The 23,187-nt window shown below is 38.1% G+C and overlaps 1 protein-coding gene across 5 annotated transcripts in view; it reads right to left on the reverse strand.

Annotated features, from left to right (window-relative positions):
• NOL4 (nucleolar protein 4) overlaps positions 1-23,187 on the reverse strand; it is a 187,369-nt gene that overhangs the window by 12,012 nt on the left and 152,170 nt on the right. For 4 of the 5 annotated variants that reach the window (XM_062488754.1, XM_062488738.1, XM_062488730.1 and 1 more), the window contains one exon: positions 21,079-21,192. The exons of the other annotated variant lie outside the window; for it this stretch is intronic. In XM_062488754.1, the coding sequence (XP_062344738.1) occupies positions 21,079-21,192 (114 nt within the window). The remainder of the gene's footprint in view (positions 1-21,078; positions 21,193-23,187) is intronic. 5 annotated transcript variants of the gene reach the window in all.

A 23,187-nucleotide genomic window follows, 5' to 3' on the forward strand; every position in this document is an offset into this window, starting at 1 on the left:
AAAGTGGTCTCCTAAATATATTCTTAAGTAATACTAATCTTAAACTAACGGCCAGAATTGCAATGTATTTTTTGCCAGGAATTCAATTTTAATATAATTTACGTTTTATCCCCCAAAATCACTGATGTCACTTATGAGAGAAAATATATTATTTTCTCAGAGAATATTCATAAGCTACACAGTAAAGTTCTATCTTGGCAACATAGCTTAACTCATCGGCCAAAATTTTAACACTCTCAAGACTCAGATGTTCAGCCTCCTTATGTCTAAAACTAAGTGATACTTCCTGCCATAGACTCACTCAGAGCCTCATTTTTTTTTCACAGAGCAGAACTTCTGCAAAACTATCAAGGACTAAACTGTGTTCAAGGGGCACAGTGCAAACAGAACTAACTCCTAGAGTTGAGCAGGGTGTCTCAGGATTGGTCTCCTTACCCTCGCTGTCTGGAAGCCACAGATTTGCTGTCCCTGAACTTACATGTCCTCCAGAGCCCCTCTAGCTAGGGCACTGAAGCCGACTGGAAGCCTCTGGCAGAGCAGATGCTCCTGGCAAAGCCCAGGATGCAGAGCGTGGCTGGAGGATGCAGCAGGGGTGCTTGGTGCACCTTGGTGCACTCCAGCCCACGTGTTCCGCAGCTCACGGCCAAGAAGTGGGAGACCAAGGTTCTGGCTACTTGGCGCAGTAGATGGTGAAGAGGCGGAAAAATTGGGATGCAGGGTCTCTGCTGGCTGTGGTGAGGAGGGGACCTGAACTCAGAGCTGCCATCTCCTAGCAACCAGGCGGTGGGAGTCATTGCTGAAGCTGTGCCACTGTGCGGGAAGGAATGCACAATTCACAGGGCTACAGAGATAGCACACGGAAAGGGAGCCTGACGCAGTTCCCTCCCAGAAGTGCTGCCCTGCGAGGCTCCTTCCAGCTACTCCCTAACACAAAATCCACAGGCAGATTTGAGGTCACAAATCCTAGGTTGGAGCTGTGCTACTGAAGGGGGATCTTTACAGAACTAACCATAGCCCTACAAAACACTGTGATGTGCCATGGGATGGGGCTTGAGGTGGAGTCTGGGCACTCCAGTGGAGGAGGCATTCTCAGGGAGGTTAAAAGAGTTGAGTTTGGTGCTGAGACCAGGACTCTTGGTTCTTCATATGAACTCTAATCTCTTGGCCACTATGCTCCTCTAAGTATTACACATCTCTTTAAAGAGCACACCAATCACCTGTCCCTAAATGATGAATAAATTGCCATACATCTCAGACATTAAATCTGATCCTTAATTAAGTGTTGAACTCAGTCTTCATGATAACTACACACAGAAATAAGGCAGGATTTTTGTCAAGCTTTTGCTGAGCAGGCTCAGGCATCAGCCCTATTGGTAGGATTATGAACCATTAGCCTGGTCCCAGGGGGTTAGGTATTGCCTCTCATACATTCGCCTGGGATTTAAGCATTGTTTTGGAAATGTTTTGTAGTTCAAAAGGCAAAGCTGTGCCATTTTTCCTTGCAACCATATCAAGGATAAAGAAGCCAGCCTCTCTTTTTCTTGGGAATGGAGAATATTAATATCATTATGTACTTTTGTATACCTGAGACTCATTCTTCATAGATTCATTCTCTTTATTTTTTCACCTGAAATACCTTTGATTTTAAAGTAATGTAGAAATTAAACGTATTATTGTTCCACTGAGAACTGAGGTCTTAGAAATATTCTGAGTTAGTTATTCAGCACCTCCTGTTTCTCCCTATATAATATTCACACCAAAAAGGCTAATTTATTTAAAACTTTATTTTAAAAATACTTTAATTTCAAGATAATCATTAGCAATTAGCTAACCATTTAGTGACATATTTGACCCAACTACCTGGAACATACACTGCTGTCATAACAATATACTAAACTTTTGAAGTATTAACTAACTATTTTGAAACTATTTATAATTTACCTTTAATAAGAAGTATGATCAAGGTGCAGATAAAACATTTGTTCATCTAGAATTTGACTCATACTATCTTAATTTAGTATATGGCAAAGAAAATAAAGCATCCCTCTAACAATATTTCTCCTCTGAATATATTTTGGAGGAGAAGCCATTTAAGTCAAATGATTGAAATCAGAATATGGAAAAATACTTCTGGCATGCCAAAATAAGAACTTATCTGTTGGCTTGAAAAGAGGGAGCATGAGGTCCCTACTGTGATCCTCAACTTGATATATACCAGAGATATTTATGTCTCAGTTTTATGTCAGGCAAGGTCTGTACTGGGAGAACACATTTTTTTCCACAAAAGAGCAGGTTGAAAAAATTTATTTGATTTTTTTTTAATCAGAGAAGCAATTTAGTAACCCTCTAAGGACAGTACATCCTAAGCAATTTTTCCATGAACTGTTGCATAACCTGTATATTGAAGAAACCCTTCTCTGCTCTGACAGATGCTCTGAGCAGCAAATGAATGGTTTATCAAGGAATCACCATCCACAGCAACATGATGTTGGTGCAGATTTTCAGCACTGTGGTACAAAGAGCAAGGCTCACTGGCAATTCCCAGCCTCTTGTTCCCCTGCCAGCAGTGGCACAGCACACACAACTCTTTTCAAACCGTCTTCATGGAAGCATCTTTAGCAGTGCCACAGATCCCTTCTGTTCACAATCTCCTTTACTACCTCCAAAATAGCACAAAAAAGTGATAGTCTGTTGAAAGTCCTGGCAAATCTGTGCTACACTGATTTTTGATCCCTTATATACACAGTGTCAGAAATTCAGTGTACTCCAGTTAAGAGAGAGCAGTACTATTGCCTTGGCTTCTCTGTTAGCCACAGGCATTGCTAACATGCAAATGTAAATCCTGACAGGGAGTGTGGGTGCAGATCAGCTCACATGGCCAGTGCAAGCTCACCACAGAGCTAACAAAACTCCTGCAAAAGAGTACAAATGATAATGTTGCAAAAGCACAAAGATGGTGGCACACATTGAGCTACTGCTTTCAATAACACAGTGCTTCCCTTCCCAGACTGACAAATGAATGGCTGAGAATAACAGCTTTTAACTGCCCCATGTCAGCGTGATTTTTGACCCATGAATTTGAAAACAGACTGAAAGGCAAACATATTTTTGCCTCATATTTCTTGATGCTGCTTTTTTTAATAAGCTAAACTGAAAAATGCGGATTGCTTGTTGTTCTTGTCAATAACACTTCTTTTAGAATACCACTTTGAGGGTAGGAAAACTCAAATGCAAATAAGTCTTCAAACAAATAGGCAAGCTTATTTGCATAGAGTCTTCCACTTTTCCAGCATAGTAAAAAAAAAATTCATTCACTTGAAAAACAAAGCAGGCTTTAAATTTTTTTTAGGTCTCAGTAGCTTGTAATATGGCTTTAGAAGAAGGGAGATAATGTTTCATATCTTTTTCTCATTTGAATCCCACTAATTTAATTCTACAATTTTTGAATCAAAAGTAAAATAAATAGAAACATATGATAAAACCACATAACATTTTTGAAAGCACACCAAATTAATCCTTACAATACTCCTGATAGATAGGACTTTTATCAGTGCTTTTCAGATGGTGAGATTCTGGCAACAAAGGCAACCTTAAGCTAGAGTTACCTAATATGTAAAGTACTTGAGTTCTTCAACCATAACAACATAATGAGTTTCTCTTAGTGTAAATTAATTTTTAAAAACTCTGAAGTTTTTAACTGGGAACAAACTCAGAAACTGCATCACAAGACACCCTGGTATATCCACAGAGAATTGTGGGGCTGGGAGTTCTCTGCCTATCTCAGCTTTTGCACAGAGAAGTGGCTGCCAGGGTAAGCAGCCATCATCCTCTGCATGGAGAAAGGTATTTACAGGAGGATAAACCACATGAAACCTGGCTCCCACTGAAGGCCCCAGAATCTGGCCCCTTCTTAGACACCAATCTGCTGTTGCACTTGTGTACACCTTGTGCTCTGTACACCTTGTGTACAGATTGTGTACACCTTGGTGCTCTGTCTTTGTAAAATCCCTGAGACTTGACCCCATCCTCTTTGCTTCTTCAGTCTCATCTTCTACCCCTCATCTCTGTTTCGATCTCCTTGTCTAGCAAATCCTAATCTCTCTTTTCCAAACAAGTCTCTTGATGACATATACCTGAGCAGCTTCAACGATTCAAGGCCTTTTGTTTCCTTGTTTGTGTTTAATCACTGTTACACCCACTGGTGGTTCCATTTGAGATTTTCTGTCTATGCTCAGACTCCTACCAGTATCATAATCCCAAAAATCTTGTCCCACAGGGAGCAAAGCCAGGTTCCTTAATTAGCCAGAACAGCTCCTGGTTTCAACTCACATTATTTCTCATTAGTAGAATCTGATCCTTTTTAACCACTAGTTCTTTAATCACCCTGGCCAGTTTCCATCACATTGCCAGCCTCAGTTCACTTAACTTCCTCATCCAACCCCACGTCATAATGCCACTTTCCCTTTGTCCCTTGCTTTCACTGCTCTTGTCAACCCTCACTAGGCTCCAGCCCCCACACTTTCCCCCTCCTTTCTGCACTGAGATCAGAATTTAGCAACTAAAATACTTTGATTGCTTAAGCATGTGCATCCAGTGTCACATCCTTGGTACAGATGACCCCACAATATTGCCAAGAGCAAACAGAGAACCTTTTTTTTTTCTCTAAGGAATGGTAAATATACTTAAGGATCAAACTACCCTTACAGGACAAAATTTTCCTCTTTCTTGAAAATGGCTGTAATTATCTCTGGAAGAGTTCAACAGAGGGAAGACATAGAGAACAGTAAATGTAATCCCTGTAGGCTGAAGGTCATGAAGATATCACTGAACTGCACACTTAGTATTGTAATGGGAAATGTCAGGTAATCTTCATCAGTGATGATTCTACCAACTGCTTGGATGACACATGTTGTTCTGACAGAACACTGGATCTTTTATTGGCTTTAATTACATTAAAGTAACTCTCTAGTGTTTAACCCAGCTTTTAATTTTATGACCAATATCCTGGAAGCACAGACAGCTAAACATTACTTTGGCATGTCACCGTAGGCTAAATTTTCCCTTAATTCTGCAGTAAGGCAGTGTGCTTAGCAATAGTGGAAATGGTATTTCTGCAAATGATGGATGTGAGTTTTCACTTCAGTTTTGGTTTCTATTTGCACATTCTTTCTCCCCTCTCTGGTTGCTAAAGTTTGTGTAGGGATTACTACTAAATAAACTACACTAAATAGAGCCTGTTCAAGATGAGTGAAGCTTGAACAAAAACAAAACATACTTACATAATTCATGGCTTTATAGACCTACATAATTTCCTAAGTTTGCAATCGAAATGAAGCTACACAGTAATCCCTTGCATTAGCTGATCTTCATATCTAAAGTACTGAATATTTACAGTACTGTAAAAGGACTTCTTTTAATATTACAGGATGTGCTCTTACAGCTGTAAGCTCAGCATGGAGGCAATGTAAGGCAAGACCAGGAGAACTTCTGTGCCCAAAAGCTAATCTAAGAAAAGATACTACCTTCCCCAGAAAGCCTTATTTCTCTTACAATGGAATGAACAAAAGCCAAATTTTCAGGTAAGTCAGCAGAGTTTCAGAATTTACAATAAGAAAAGAGAAGCATTTGCTAAAGCCTCTGGATTTGTACATAGAAATGTTGACCACTGTGACCTGTTTGCCGTATAGCATCATGCCTTCTGACCTCAAAATTATTTTGAATGAAGTCCTATGAAATTTCCAGTCTTTATGTTGAGGGATTACTAATAAAAAATTAACATCTACTTGCTATTTCAACTTGCTGTACCAGACCCATGGCTGAAACTTGAAAAATAAGTGCTAGAATCTTATAGTGTCTTTAGGAAAATACTTAATATATAACACAGCACTATTTTACTTAAGGGGAAGGAGAGAAACTTACTTAAGATTATTCTCTGATAACCTTTCAAGACTTATACATATTCTTATACATAATATAATATTCATATATTTGTCATATAATATCTCTCCATGGGTATTTCTCCTCAGGCTATCCACAGTATTCCTTAAAATGGTGCATCTATTGACAGTCCCATAACCTGGTTTCCAAAACCATCAGTACAGACAGATATAAAAAAATAATTACACGTTTAGAAAAATTCCTTCCCCTTTAAGTTTAGTTGTCCTCCAAAACAGCATTGCTGGAAAAGGCACTAGATTTATGGATGAGGTCTACTTACGGCCAGCAGAAAGACCCCTGAGATTTTATCTAGAAGTACTTAATGCAAATTTGAGCACACTGGCTAAAATAAAACATGAAGTAAAGTTTAAATAATATCACAGACCTCATGTCAGATATTCCTTAGACTGGAAATGTTTTGACAATTTAGGAGTGGACTTAGCAGTGAAATAAAGAGGGACGTAATTGCTGTTCCTGGGTTTGCACACTATTTCTCCTCTTGTAAGGAGCAGCAGGGGGATTGCTAAATTGTTTTCTACTCTTTGTTATCAGATCTAGACTGCTTTTCCCTGCCACTTGCTGCATTATTTTCTTCACTTTTACTTACATAAATCAAGAGTGTATAAAAAATGAGAAAGCTCATTCTTGTGTGACATACTACTCAATTTGTAGCTCAGCTGGAGCTGGGTATTCCAGCCAAGCTGAACACTCATGCTTTAGCTGTGAGTCTATCATCTCATCATTACATGGAGAGCACATCAGTCTCAGAGTAGAATTTTCTGGCCCAAAAACCTGAGGTTACATGAAAAAGTGCTCCTAGCCTGCAGGAGCAACTGTATCACTGCCAGAAGTCTAGGTATTAATGATTTTGCTTTCAAGTCCAGAACAATTTTGTTTTATAATTCTGATAAAAATCTATAAATATAATTTTTTAGATAGTGGTAAAATATTGATAGAAGCTAATTGAGTTAAACTGAGTGCAATAGAGAGTCCAGTTAGGCATCTAAACTGCCTGGAATGCCAATAGTGATGCAGAAACTTGAAGAGTGCCTATCAAAATATTAAGCTAGCTGCCAGCACTTCAAGAATCTCCAAACTGTCCTCCTGACACAGGGTATAGAACCAGGAAAAGAAAGACATGCTTCAGTTTCAGATTAGAATGGCAGTCGGTTCCTTTTGCTTTCAGATTATTAACACTGAAATGAGCTGTCACCATCAGCATTGTCACCAGACATCAAAAATGACATCAGCCAGTGTTCAACAAGAAATTAAAGACTGAGACTGACATGGAAAAAGAAGATCAAAATAAAAAGGTGTTATTGTGTAGAAGAGAGATAAATGAACCCCAGACTTCTGCACTTCTGATAGAATGACACATGATCTATAAACTGGAACGGGTATGTTAACCTTAAATAAAAGGTTGGTATTTTCACATTGAAGCATAAGAATCTTGTGTTTTCACCACTGCCAGATCACATGCAGTACAGAAAACATCTTTTGGGAAGAGGTATTGTATGGCTATTGCAAGGAGCTGTTGGAGAACCACTTTTGTTGGAGCAGTGTCTAAGCAGAGGACTCACTGCTCATAGTCTGTCAGTTTTTCTGTTCATGATCCACTGTGGCAGCAAAAGTGCAACATGAGCTTTCAGAGGCCACCAGTGCTGCTGGTTGAGCATGGACACATGGATGAACTACTCCTAAAGTTTAGTTAACTGTGATGCACAGTCCCTGGGGAAAGAGAAACTGTGTTCTACTAAAGGACTCTGTTTCTCTGCCCAAATGGAAAGGGATAGCATTTGTCTTTTCCTGAGGCCCTTAAGATAAACTTACTGTTCTTTAGTGAGGTTCTAGACAGTTGATTTTTGAATGTGCTCTCCTTGGTGTGTTTTTTTCCCATCAGGAATAAAGAAATATTAAAAACCATAACTCAACAGAGCAATCCCATTTTAGGTGGGCTAATGGTAGAAAGCATCCTTGCAAGTTAATTTTCTCTATAGCTCCTTCTGTTCTTGTCTTAGGTTGCACCACCATAACTTACCTATCACCATTCACAAACTATTTCATAGGTTGTATTGGTCATGCTCTTTATTTTTCTAGAGAATTTTAATACATAAATAATTTAGTTAGCTAGGTATTCCACCACTACTAATTGAAAGTTGTCTCAATACACAAGACAGATGCACAGTGCACCACAGTGTGTACACAGCAGTGAGTTCCTCAGTGCAAATTTAAATCACATGTCCAGCAACGGCTGGCACCAGATTACAAGCAGCTTCAGACATGTCAGAGGCAGGAATGGGCCTGGTTGAATATGGGAACTGTGCCAATGCCTTTGAGTTTTGGCAAAACTCCTATGGGTGATAGCAGATTTCACAAAATACACATGACATTTCCTATGGAGAAATCAGTACAAATTCAGACAAAGGTGTCATGTGAAGAACAAAAGAGTCTTCAGCAACTATTTTCTGCCTTGCAGAGGAAGAAAAGGGGACAGGGGGTAGGTGGAATTTTTTTCTTCCCTGTTGTTCCAGCAGAGGGAAGCGATTTATTAGGGCCCACACCTCATAAAGACTTTCTTCCTCTCAGGATAGGCAGACAACAAAGACAGACTTTTACTCTGACCTAAAGAACAGCACAGCATAACCCTTGTCTTGGGCCTTATGACAAATTATTAATTGAGACTTTGTTTTTCAGTAGTCAATTTTGAGTATCCCCACCTCTTCTATTTACACATCCCCAACCACTCCCAGCTCCCATTTTCCTTTAAAGAAAAGGAAGTTTCCTTCAGCCTCTGACACAGAGGAAATGACTAGAGAACATGAAAGGATCCTTTCCTTCACTCTGTCACCTCCATAGAGCTCTCAGCCTAAGATCACTCAGGACACAGGGCCATGGGCTCAGGTTTGCTAAATCTGCTCTTTCCTAAGAGACTTATTTGGTGCATGCCTGGTCCCAAAAGTGAAGCACTGCGTAATGAACTCCAGGGCCTAGGATGTCCCTGCCAGAATTAGAGTAGCTAAAAATCTAAAGGAAATAAAGATAAAACTTCAGGGGAAATGAAGTAGAAGTTATGTCCTGTTTATTCTTATTGTGCTACATAAACCCTCTTAAAGCAAATTTCTTTGTAGAAGCCAGCAGCTTGCTACTGATCATTTTTGCTGCTTCTTTGTTGACAGGCAGTACTAATGGAAGAGTCTGAATATCTGACTTTTCTTCCAAAAGAGAAACAACATAAACAGCAAGAAAACAATGTCCTCTTTTGGCATCCCAAGAGTGGTTTTGCCTGCAGGTCATGGTGCTGAATGAATCAAAGTATTACTGAAACTGATGTGTGATGACAAAGGCGTAGCAGTACTTACGGCTGAACCAGAAATATGCAAAACAAGTGAAATTCCTCCTTTGCAGTGTATTCCTCTCATTCAGAATAAGCCATGCTATGCCTCAGGCAGCTCCGCTTTTATGATCACAATCAAGCATTTTTCCCAGTACTTTTCATGCCTATGTGTACTGTCCTAAAGAGATTATCTCAGTAAGGAACTCCTGCAGGAGTTTCTTTTCCCCTCTTGCCAAAATGCCATTTTCCAGTGACCGTGATGGGCAACGTTTTCATCTGGGATAGATCAGCATAACTCCATTCTGTGCAGAAGAACTGTGGTACCAGAGCACCAACAGAGAAAATTTTTAAAGATATGAATCAAATGTTTAGGAAGTGCACAAGGAAAAGTGTGTGGGAGTACTGGAGCAATGCTTGTGCCAGCTTTGCAGATTTATTACTACAATATCATCATGGTCAACATAATTAAACCTCCCACTATAGGTCTCTTCATCTACTGCACAAGTGGTATCACTCCCACCACTGCCAGTTTTGTTGACAAAAAACAGTTTTCCATACTCCTGAAAGATCTGGGATACTGAGATGCAACCACTGAGAAAGGCTTTATGGAAAATTATGGGGTACAATTTGGATTTTGAGTGATTCTCCCTGTTTCTCTGCTGCTCCAGACTTTCTTTTAATATTACACATATTGGAGTGTGTGGCAGGGGAAATGGACCAAAGCACTTTATGTTAGATTACAAATTAAATTCTTCTTCATTTAGAAACAGATGACAGCCTAGACATAAAGCATTTGAGGTCAATGCTGAATTAACTTCCTCAATTTCAACTAATTAAAAATGTCTGTGTGTTCCACTTTGAAGAGGAAGAAAAGTAAGCCTTCTGGAGAGTCCATCCTTTTGCTTCCACAGGTAAATTATAGCGGAAGTTATAGATCTTCTAAAAAACTCACCAAACAACAAGCCCCAGTTTTCTTGTCTGTTAGAGAGTGAGCAATTACTTTTTTGCATTCACTTAATAAGTAGTTCTTCTTTTCAAAGGTAGGTTCAGATATTTTAAAGACATTTTATTCTGTGTTTGATACATTCTAATGCTAATTATTTTATTTCAAATCTGCATTAAAACTTGAACAGCATATTTGTGGAAAACAAAATTCTTTCTATTAATTCAATGCAAGGTGTCTGAACAGTGTTTATGAACACTGTCTCAGGTAAAACTTAACTTCTAGAGTTTAAAAAAATATATTTTAAAAATAAATGTTATTAAACAAACCCAAACAAACCTGACCTCCACACCCTGTCTCCAACTATTTAGTAGAAAGAGAATATTTTGCTACTGAAGAAGACTTGCTCTAATTTTGTTATAGAATTTGGCACACATCCTTTAACTTCAGTATTGTGAGGGTTCTGTATTTTAAAAGATTAAGTAAATAACAAGTAATGTTTGGGCCATGGCCTTTTGACTCTGTAATCATCAAAACAAAGTAGCATATGCCATTGAAGGAAACAAAGAAATGAACTTTGATTGGCCTTTGGAGGATGCACTTTCTGGTTTGCTTTATTAATGGAGACAGTAAAAATGAAGCTTAATATGAAATACCATGAGTAATAAGCATGAAATATGTGTACTGCAGTGCAAATATGTTCCCCAAATATTCTCATTTCAGGGGAGAATTCTTCTGGCACAATGCCTGGACTGCTGGCCACAGCCTGCTTGGCTGCCTTGTCCTGTGCCTAGCCTTTTTAGCAGCTGGTACTGCTCTCAGGCACTGCATTCAGCTCCTACTCGCACAGCTTATTATAGGTTTAATTTTTTTCTTAGAAAAATATGTTTCTAAATTTAGTTTAGGACATCAAGCCAGTTGTTGAATCACAAACATGTTCCTGCTACCAAACATAAGCAGTCTGTGCATACACTTGTACATGTACTTTCTGTGGGCAGAACTGCATTTTCTAATTGAGGAAAACTCCTAAATTTGTTGTGCAACTGATTGGAATTTAGGAGTAATTCATGTCTCTCTAAAATCTTCTAAATCTTACTAATTCAATAAGCAAAACCAGAATTTGCCTGTTGAAAAATAAGGTTTTGCTCATGCACACTGGCTTTGCATTGATTTCATTAAACTGGCCCAAACTCTGCATGATAATAAGGATTTATCCACCAGAAACATTATTCTCTGCCTGTGCTGTGGGCAGGAGTGTGTGTGCAATGAAGTCATTAGCTAAACACAGGAAAAGAAAGACATACTCATACCTATGATAGAGACATCTGACAGGCCAGACGATGCTTCACATTTAATATCTTCTTGCCATATGAAAGGAAGGGACAAGTAAAAATGTCTCTGTTCCTGGCTTTTAAGGCTGGAGCAGGAAGAACAGAAGCCCTGACTCTAAAACCTCCATCTTCAGACCTGAATACGGATCTCTTATATCTACATTTCCACTGGCCCTTCCTTTTCTGCCTCCTTGACATAAAATGGATGTTAAAGTCACCTGAAAAAGAGAACTAGTTCCCAACCCCGCTCATTTTCATTCTACCTATGGTAGGAAGAGGGATAAGATTGCTCAAAGGTTCCTGTCCAAGAAGCAACACAATATTCAGTTTCTGAGCCTTCAGCTTTATCAACCAACAGAACAGAAAACTTACATTGACATCAATTTTACTTCACATTGAAGATCTTATTGCAGCTCAGGGTGTCTTAAAGTATGTTCTGAAACCAGCAGCTTGAAATTCAACTACATGCTCAGCACAAAGAGTCTGGAAAAATACAGCATTTTCTAATTTAATGGTCTCTGTGTTGAGGTGAAAAATTAGCTGTTCACCTTGGGGCCTCACTGAAAGTCCAAGGCATGAAATTATTTGCAATTGCATGCCTTGCACATTATTCCTTTCCATTGCATGTAGCAAATTTAATGTAGGTTGGTCTGGAGTAGGGAGGGAGGGGGGCTGCCCTGTGATACTCTGCATCCTCTCCAGCTGCATCTGCTAATGACAGAGCCCTATCCAGCACTGCTGAAAACCAGGAATTTTGGCACTGATTTGAAAGGCAGCAGGATTTAAAATTACAATGCATACCACTTATTTTCTTCCCCTTGACAATATGGCCTGGGCATTCTGGGTAGAAAGCTAAGCTTCCCCATACTTGTACATAATTTGATCTCCTGACAATAATCCACATGCAGTTTAATGGTGCCTACATAAAATTTTTTGCCTCAGTGGTTAAGTCATATAATTTGAAACCACAAAAACAAACCAAAGACCAACCTAGAAGTAAAATAATTGCTAGGTAGGGAATGATGGAAGTGAACAAGGCCTGAAATGCAAACTGGAGTGTGGGTATCCAAGGACATTACAGTCATCTTAGTGATCATTTTGAATGCAGAGAAAAACGGATAAAGTACTGAAGTACGGAAGTCATTCTCATTCCTATTAAATACCAAATCACAAAGAGATGTCTGAACACAAAACGCTATTATTAATAAAGCTTCTGTAGTGTAAGAGGCATTGAGCCCTTTACAAGTGACATTTGCCTCTTGTGGATTTTGGGATTCCAATTTCTATTTGTTTTCTTTATGTTAAGTGAACCATCTGCTTCATTTTGCTCTTTTCTAAGACCCCACAAGCCTCCCATTCTGAAGCAAAAATCACTTTGAGCTGAAATTTTTCAGGTCTTTCATAAATATACAGCAGAGGTAGGACATGGCTCCATCCCTCTGCACAGCTGCCACTTGGATGAAGTGTCTTTTTTCTTCCATCCTCTAGAGCAAATTAGGCTCTGTGAAGCCCAAAAGGAAGGGAACTCCTGATGCTTTCTCCTCCACCTCTTACAAGGATGTACAGTTGATGTGCTCTTCCTGCATACTGAATAGCTGTGACAAGGACTCCATCACCCTGACACAAAACCACTTCCCTGTGCTCCCTCTGCATTTGCAGCTTTCTGCTACAGCAGCGCTGCCTCATCATGGCATCCTCCAGCATCAGCTGGGAGATATTTTCCCATAACTCTCTTTTCTGTAACCAGTGTTGTCCAAATCTGTCCTATACAATATATTGTCCTATGTTGCCACACTATACAATAACAGGATATAGATAACATTTCAAAATCATACCATTTTTTCTACCCTCCTGCAAGCTGTATTGATCACAAAACAGAACAAAACAGAATCAGGGACACAAATGTCTATCTTTCTTTATCCTGCTCTCTGAAGGGTAATACATGAAAAAACTCCTCAGTGTCAAGATTTAGAAGCTGGGAGTTAATTGCAAAATTCTCTCTGTCCTCCACATATGAAGGTTTAAAAGTCTCTTACCCGTCACTGCTGAAAGACAGATACAGTGATCTTGCAATAGAGGTCCATGTCCTCACTGCAATTTAGATTTTTAATTTGTTTCTTCCAAAGCAGTTTCACAATTACCTGTAATTTGTCCTCCAGTAATATCCTTCCTTCTTAATCAAAACACAAACTGCTCCTGGTTTGCAACAGCCAGACATTATTTTTTGTTAATAAAACGGTGCTTGAAGAGTCTTTCTTTCTGTAAACCTCCCCATTAAATGCAGCAAAACAGCACCAGAAATTGTACAGAGGCAGATCTGTAACATCTCCTCACAAACCATAATTTCTTTAAAAATTTAGGAATTAGACATAAATAGAAGGAAATACCATAGCAGTGATTTCCTAGTGGCAGTAAATGTGCACTTTTATTAATATTCAGATGTATTGCATTAGCACAGAACCTGTATCCAGTTCTGCAACCAGCACTTGTACCAATCTGCTCTATTCAGGCTGCTGCTATGACAACAATCCAGAGTCAAATGTTAGGTCAGCTCCCAGCATATGTGTCTAGGACATAATTAATTTGTCAGAAACCTAATAGCCACCTATTCCTAGTCCTCTAACAGATAAAAGCAATATTGTTAAAATAACTAAATGTTACAATAATTCTTAACAACCTATTCACTGTAAAATTTAGATTTTCCTTGCTTTTATTCCCCAAATCAAAAATGGCTGAGAAGGATGTGTTGAAAGTGCCTATTTGCAAACTTATCGCAGAATCACAGAATAAACTGAGTTGCAAAGGGCCCATCAGGATCATTGAGTTCAACTTCTGGCCCTGCACAGTGTCTAAGGGTCCAAGAGTCTCACCACATACCCAAGAGTATTGTCCAAACTCTTCTTTAACTCTGTCAGGCTTGGTGCTGTAACCACTTCCCTGAGGAGCCTGTTCCAATGCCCAGCCACTCTCTGGGTGAAGAACTTTTTTCTAATATCCAAACTAAACATCCCCTGACACAACGTCAGGCCATTACCTCGGGTCCTGTCACTGGTCATCAGACAAGAAATCAGTGCCTGCCCCTCCTCTTGCTCTTGTAAGGTAGTTGTAGCTGCAGTGAGGTCTCCCCTCAGTCTCCTTTTCTAGGCTGAACTAACCAAGTGACCTCAGCTGCTCCTCATACAATTTGGGATCATTAAATTTTTTCTTCCTTGGGAGTTAGTTGTTATCTCTTCCTCCACCACAATTATTACTGATATTTAATTTGGCTGGTTACAAGTCACAGCATAGAAAAAAATTACAGCTGTCATCTTGATGAGAGATTTCCTTAAAACTGCATTCAGTGTTTATTGCAAAGAACTGCTTCATAGCATCATAGTGCATAATACTCTATGAACATAGCTCGCCCCTGTCAACTTGAAAAGCTCAAATAAACAAAGATTTTTTTTTAAACTGAGGTTACCACATCAAGTGAGTTGTATTGTGATGTCTGTACAGTGAATGTATGAGGACAACACCTTTATCAGACTATAAAGTTGTCTGACTACTGCTATTTTCATGTAATCTCTGGAATGAAAGGAAACTGTACCTTTTAAACTCATATTATTTTAAAAAATGAAATACAGAATAACTTTTTCTTATTATGTATATTCTACAAAATACTGACAGACAAGCATTCTGTGAAGATATATACTAATTTAAAAAGCACCAGCTCTGACTATGAAATGCCTTTGTTAGGATGGGCAATATGTAAGATAAGAATAGTTTTCATTTTCCTCTGAGCTTAAGTTTTTCTTGGGCTCCACTTGTCATTTGCTCTGTGTCTGCAATAGAACCACACATTGAATGTCCAAATACTTGGGGCACAAGGATGAAAGAAGTGCATGTAGCTCCCTCCTTTGGCTGATCAAGAAATTGTGCATGCTATTGCAGCCTTTCTGTGACATTAGTCACTGAACTGGAGTCAAATGGCTAAAATGGCATGGATTGAATCCAGGAGAGCATCCAGGCCACTGGCTTTGCAGTCATATGTGACCACTATTCTCCTATCTGCAAATATAACAATGTATTCTCAAAGGTTCAGATTCCTAACTGGTACAAATCAACATGTGAATGAAACAACATCAATTTTCTAAATGATCTGGCTAACAATACATGACATGTCCATAAAAAGGTTCATATACTTCTACAGTGATATTGCTCTATGATTCAGTTATTTCCCTGTTTTCCCATATTCATCTTCCCTCCTCATTCCCAAGTGCTGACATTTTGTCTTGACTGCCAAAAACTACTTATTTCAATTAGGGAAAAGTGCTGATTCATAATTTTTGCAACATGACAGCATACAAAAAGTATATATTCTGAACAACAACAACAACAACAACAAAAAAAAAACAAAAAAAAAAAAAAAAACAAAAAAAAAAACCAAAATGTAGCTGTTACCAAAAAACGTTTGTGTCCAAATGAAGGGGGAAGGCATTTTTTCCTATTATCATTCTTGTATGCTTTTCCACAGATATATTCCACCAGTTCATCTTCTTTATGGAAAATAAAGAGGCAGGTCCTCTCACATACTGATGTATATAAATTATTATTTACCCTTACATCTTCCCTTGAGGACATTTTATTGCTTTTTGGTTCTTTTTTATTTCAGATATTACCGTAGCAACACTAATCTACCTCCACTTTCTCCAGAGTCCCATTGCCCAACCCTGCTCCACACTGTTTAATGTTGAGGTTTTACAAAATCTACAGCACAGACATATCTGTTTGGAAGAAGCAGAGACTGACAGTGGTTCAGCTCGCAGAAGAAAACTTCCATTTCTGAGATCAACAACAAATTGAGCCACATGACCAAGGTCTCTGAAGTGCATAAAGCAGGCATCCCGCCCCTCTGCTCACTGCCCAGGACATAATGACGAGATGACTTCTCCAAGATTTTTCTACTTATTTAAACCATTCTTCTTTTGCCCAACCAAGATGCAATTTGGTTTGTAAAGTGAAGAGTGTGGCAAAAGAAGAATGGTTATATTGTTCACCACATGTAATGAATACAAGTGAATAGGGCTGTATTTTAGCTCTACTTATTTCGTTTCATGATTCCCTTGTTCGTTGTAGTTCAGAACCTCCACTTAATGAAACTGCTTCATACGAAGTATTGCTAGGGATGTAATAAGGATCTTGAAGGATTATCCCAGGAGAATATCCAAAGCAGCACAGAAAATCTTAAGGATTCAGATAATGCCTCTTCTATCTCTAACTGAAGCAAAATATAAGGTTGATTCAGTTATTGTTTCTAAATTTTTCATCAACTGTAATCAAAAACATCTTTAAAATTCAAAAGAGTTACTCTTTTTCAGTATCCAGATTCAACAGAGGTGATCTGAAGAGAGACACAAAAGCTCTAGATTGTCTCTTTACCATCTTCCTGATCTTTACTGTGAAAGATCAACCAAATTTAGCCCAGTGTCACAAGCATTTCACTGCTCAGCAGTACTACCAGTAAACCTAGACAATTTCAACATATAAATCTATAAAAATTGTGCAACAAAATAAATTATTTTTTGGTACCAGGCAGAATTTAAAAGTGGAAGTAACAGGATTCTTTAGTTGGGTAATAGGTATCAAATATATAACTTCTCAACACTAAAGCTTCTGGCCATCCAAACAGTGCTTGATCTCAAGGTAATGAAAATGCACTGGAGCTTAAGAGAGCACTTGAGTAACAACTAACATGGCCAGACAGCCAAAGCATTACAGTCTGACCTACCAAGCCCTAGTAAATACATTTTTTCTTTAAAAGAGAAGTCTCACAACCTGACAATGCTTTTATTGTTGCAGCTTCCAACAACTATGAAAAATTACTAGTTTCCTGAAAGACAAGAAGACATTCATTTTCCCATTAAGAAATAAGTTCCTGGCATGAAAAAAAGAATAATGAAAATATGTCAGTGTCGTCAGTGAGACCAGACTTAATTACCTTATTTTTTAATTGTTTTTTTGCTGGCAGAAATTTTCAGTTTTGAGTTAGGAAATACAAAAATCATATAGGTGGAATTTAAGAGATAGGTTGAAGGATGGTTTCTTCGTTACTCAGACTTAACTTTATCACACTAAACACTGTCCCTGATCAGGGCTATATTCACCACTGCAGCTATCAAGAATACATCTAGAAAGTAGTCCATAAGATGAAGTGTTTGTGTGTGCAGAGACACATACACATAAGGAGAGGTTTCTCCCTAAGAGAAAAAAAAATGGGCACATGGGATTGTAGGTATATAAAGCCAATCCTTCACATTTAATACTTGTGAAAGAAACAGCGAATACTCATGAGTGTGGCCAACACTGTGTTAAAAAAAAATATATATAAATTTAAAAAAAAAACAGGTGTTAAAAGAGTCCCTAGTTTTGACTTTTAAGCTGATGCTTTTTTCTGAGCAATAATTGAGATGGCTTTTCATCAAATCACTGCTAAAATTACACTGTAGGGAAAAAAGATATTTAATTTGTGAATTCATGTCATTTTAATAAACAGAGACTTCCATAAGGGACATACATGCAAGATACTCAAAATTCCTGCTCAAGGCCTGTGTTGTGTCAGGGAGAGAAGAAAAACTGGAGAAGAAAGGGAAAGAGCATAAATAAAACAAGAAAAGGAATTCAGGAGGATGCAAAGTTTTATCTTAGCTTCAGGATTGGGCATAAAATCACATGAAAGTGTTCTTAATTCATTCATGGTTTATGGGCAATATTCTGAAAAAGGTGGGGTTGTGCACAAATTACAGAATCACAGAACCACAGAATCAATTAGGTTGGAAGAGCCCTCTGATATCATCGAGTCCAACCTATCATAAGAACATCACCACATCAATTAGACCATGGCACTGAGTGCCACATCCTACTTTGAGACAGATCACCTGTCTGGAACACAAAAGGCAGAACTTCACTGTATTGCATGCAAGAATAAAGCAGCCTTAATGTAATGCTTCCATTCAGCTCTGAAGGGAAGTGCTGAATGAGTGCTCTTGCCAGATCTGCTTGACAGTCTAATTTCCAAGACTGTCTAATGCTTGTTTTCAATTAGAAAATCTCTTTATATAATTTATGAAGTGGTAATTTTCCTCATCAAAATCTTATTTATCTTCCCTTTCTCCCTCTCAAATTTTTACTAGTGTCCTGAAAGCTTGAGTCTACCCAGCAGTTTAACACCCAGTTTTGGAAAACAAGGGAGGTTTTTTGGGTTTTTTGTTTGGTTGGTTGGTTTTGGTTTTTTTGTTTGATTGGTTGGGTTTGTTATGAGGTATGGAATGACAAAACAACATGATGAACTGAACTTTTCCAATCTTTCTCTGTTTAAGAAAAATAACCTAATGAAAATATAACATTTTAGATATAGCTAAGAAAAGTGAAGGAAATTTAATAGCAAGTTAAGAGGAAAAAATAGGAAGAGGGGCAAAATAGAACCCTTTAACCTATTAGTCACACTCTCTGGATGTGAGGATACAGACCCAGTTCCCATCTCAGCATATGAACTGAGCACACTGTTGCCCATTAAATACCACACTCGGAAATATTCCAGAATGCTGTGCTCTGTCTACTTCGTTAACTTCACATCCTCAGAATAAATAATTAAATTTCGATGGAACTAGGGCTAAACCCAAGGTTTTCTACTTCTCTCATGACTTATCTATTCCACCCTGAAGGGTAAATTTCTCACTGAGTTTTATGAAGCTACCTAACACACACTGCGTATTTTTTTTTTCCAGCATGTTCAGCATATCCATCAGCATATCTGTCCTGAATTCACAAGTAGTTTTGCAAGCACTAAAGCTACACCAGCTCAGCTAATTTACTGCTTGCTGAATCAAATGGCTGGTGCTATTTGCAACTCCACTGCATTCCCATAACTCACTGGCAAAAAGGGGGAAGAGCTGAAGGAAGCAGAACCCAGCACCCGTTGTTCATAGGCAGCTTTGCTACTTTAACATCACAGTTGTAATTAAGGTGATCAGCTGGGAGATACTCTGACTACAGATTTTTAATTCTGTAATGAAAAGTAAAGAAATGCCTCTCCTCCCAAAGATGCTACCAGATCCTTCTGTGATAGTAATACTACATATAAAAGAAAAAAAATCTTATTAATACAGTTTTTCGAGTTCTGACTAGAGTTTAAATATTCATTTTTGTTTCAACAGGTCTCTGGGTCCCTGAAGAGTATTATGGGATTCTCACTTAAATCACTTGAAAACTCTGCCTCATCCTGGCTAGACCAAGGAATTGAGCCATTAGTTGTGTGCAATGAAAGTAACTCATGTTTGTGCAAGTCATTTCTAGTTCCCCTTGGGCTAAGAGGCCATTGACTTTGTAGATTTTCTTTTTATTATTACTGAAAAATCAGAGAGCAAATGAGAGAATACAGAACCTGCACAATCTGAATGAGCACTGCTTCTAAACTAAATTATATTTAATAGTACATTTCTTTGGCATCCCTTGTGATTTGTAAATCTTAAGGCAAATGTAGCACAATAAAGAAAATATTAGCAAAAAATACCACAGCAAAAAGAAGTAGCAACATACAGTCTCAGATCCTAAAATAAGAATTTTATAAGCATACCAGTAGTAATCCTTTATGCAGTTAGGGCATGACCTGAAAGAACTCAATGGACTATGCATTAAAGGAAAATGTTATTTTAAAAAATGTTCTATTCCACAAAATAAAAGTTCATTTGCCATGGCAGAAGCACGTTTTGGAACACATGAGATATCACTAAGATTTTTACTTTGTTACAGTCATGAAGAGAAATAAAGCATAATAGTCTTCGTAATAAGATTGTTAGACATTCTCTCTATCTGTGGAGTGAGTAAATAATCAAAGCCTGGAATGAACTACCAGTTGGATTTTAAAAAACTAAAAGAAAACATGCAATTTGCAGAAAATTAAAGATAAGAAAATTGTAATATGCCCTATTAAAGATGAATAATCACACAAGAAAAAAACATATGAGCTTTAAAAACTCACTAGCAAGTTAATTGACAGCATTTTGTTATACAGCACAGTAACTTCTCTGTTTCAGGCAAATAGGTATTTTCAGTCAGTAACACTATTTCACCTTACATTTAAAATGCATACACTTTTTGAAAGAGAATATATGCACAAATAAATACTCTGATTCATGGACATATGCACCAGTTCTGTTATTTATGTACATTATATCCATTCTATGATCTGTTCTTGTTAATTCCAGCATAGCAATTACACATCATGCTCTGAAAATCTACAGCCATCAAAAAGTAAATATATAGCTTTATCCAGCTGGACATTACAAATATATTAGACACCCTCACACAGCTTATGTAAATATAGACAAAGGCAAGCTTGTGTATTCATTAAAAAAACTACAGCTTCTGTATTTTAATTAATCTTGCTAGCAAGAAGCATATAAGACACTGCACCACCCTTCTGCATGGCATCCTATGTAAATGAGTCCAGTGCATTTATAAATATGGATGTGGTAGACCCCCAAACAACACAGTACCTGCTGTCTATCCAACCGCATCCTTTTTGCAGCATTTCTGCTTTCACTCTCACAGGCGGAAGCCAGGATACTCTCTGCAACTGCTGAAGTAAGGTGTGAGGGAATAGGTCGTGACTATGAAAGAGAAAAAGAAACACAGAAATTATTCCTAGCATAATCCACAACATCCTTTTTCAAAGCACACCATACCATCACCTAGGCAGGAAAGTCCGCTCATTGAAATGCAGTTTATACCAACAAAACAGGGAAATGGAACTTGCAAAGATGAAAAATGAAACTAGTTAGATGTTAAAGCTGCAGCTGATCCACAGATCCACGAGAAGCCCTTTCCCCCCACAGCTCTATTGTCCAGTGTGTTTAGTCTGGCTCATTAAGCTGTACTTTGAACAGACAGTGGCATATTCTCTGCGTTCCAGCAGCACCCTGGCCGTCTGATTCTTGTTAAGAAAACTGAAAGGCTTTTTATCCTGTGCAGCATGTGACAGAGATGAGTAGTGTTTTTTATAGTCATACAGAAAAAACAAAAAACAGAAAACCAAACCAAACAAAAAAAAAACCCCAAGTGATAGGGTTGAAACATCACTCAAAACCTAACAGATTGTCAGAACATTTCAGAGCAGCCTCAATCTGTAGTATATGAATATTTGCATTCCTTGCTGCAACATGACTGATGTGATTAAAATGACTTAAAAAAAAAATCTGTTTTTCTTTAGGTAATGCCAGCCTTCCAACACTCCAGATATTTTGTGGTCCAACTAGATATGGTTCATTTTTCTGATTCAAAACCTGTCATTACTAATTTCACAGCATTTACACGTTTAAGGTTAAAGGTGCAGTAAGCCCTCCCAAAAAGGGAATGATAGAATCTTTTTAGTGTCATTGTCGATTATGAACTCCAGTATGATCTTGCCTACCATTTCATTAGGAAGATTTATGCAGCATTTTTTTTCCCTGATTACATACAAGACAATCGTCCTGAAAGATGAAGCTCATAGTAATCTTCTTCATTAATATAAAAAGACATATCAGAACTACCAAGAAAACAAACAAAGTGGGGATAATAATAAAGATACTGATGTACATACAAGCACATTACAGAGACTGTAATTTACTGAGCCCAGTTCTGAACTTCCACAGATTTTCAAAGCTTCATTGGACTCAAATTTACATTTACCATATGCATTTTTATATGGTAAGGATGTGGCCATGTGTGAGGGGGTTTGGGTGTGGTTTTTGCTTGTTAGGTTTTTTTGTTGTTGTTTTTGGTTTTAGGTTTTTGGGGTTTTTGTTTGCTTGTTTGTTTTTGAAGGGTTTTACTTTCTTACTCCCAAAAACATGGATATGAACCTGCTATGAAATGTCAATTAATTTTGGAAGAAAATTTTTAAGTTATTCCCATTTAGTTCCTAGACAACGACTTTAAACCAGATTAATTATATAGGTTCAATTTTTATGGTTTTCATAACATTCCAGAAACCCAGGAGCCAGCTATTATCAGTATTAGACTTCTACCTTTAAAAATTAAAGTCCATTTATTGACTTTGGATATGGCCTGCAGAATGCCAATTTTTAATCTGACATTCAACTCTCTCTAAAGCATGGGATCACAGTCTCTCCAGGACTAGAAGATGAACTAGCTTTGAGAAACAGACTCGGACTTATGGGTCTTCCTCACTAGTGCAATAGGTTTATTTCTCCCCATTTACTTGAGAACAAGCTCTCTGGCATCAGCATAGCAGCAGTGCAAGAAAGGCAACCAGAGGCTGTAATATTGCAATAAATTATTCTTGTACTGATTTGACAGAACAAACTATTGAACTTGTTTGGAAAAAAAAAAAAAAATCAGTCAAGGAGATGAGGGACACTGATGTAAACCCCACTGTCAGGACAGAAGTTAACATTACATGCAGCACAAACAGATGCCCTACTCAGAGCTCCAGAGGATGAAGTCTTTGTGGAAGGGTTTCACTGACAAAGCATTATATTTAATGAACTTCCTGGAATGGTGATGTTACTCTGAATTTGTTACTGCATCCCACTAGATCCCCCTCTGTATTTGCTGGCCAAGTACCACTGTATGTGCTACTGGTTTATGCATGTTCAAAGTGC

Source organism: Cinclus cinclus, chromosome 1, assembly GCF_963662255.1.
Source record: "Cinclus cinclus chromosome 1, bCinCin1.1, whole genome shotgun sequence".
In the NCBI taxonomy this organism is placed as follows: domain Eukaryota; kingdom Metazoa; phylum Chordata; class Aves; order Passeriformes; family Cinclidae; genus Cinclus; species Cinclus cinclus.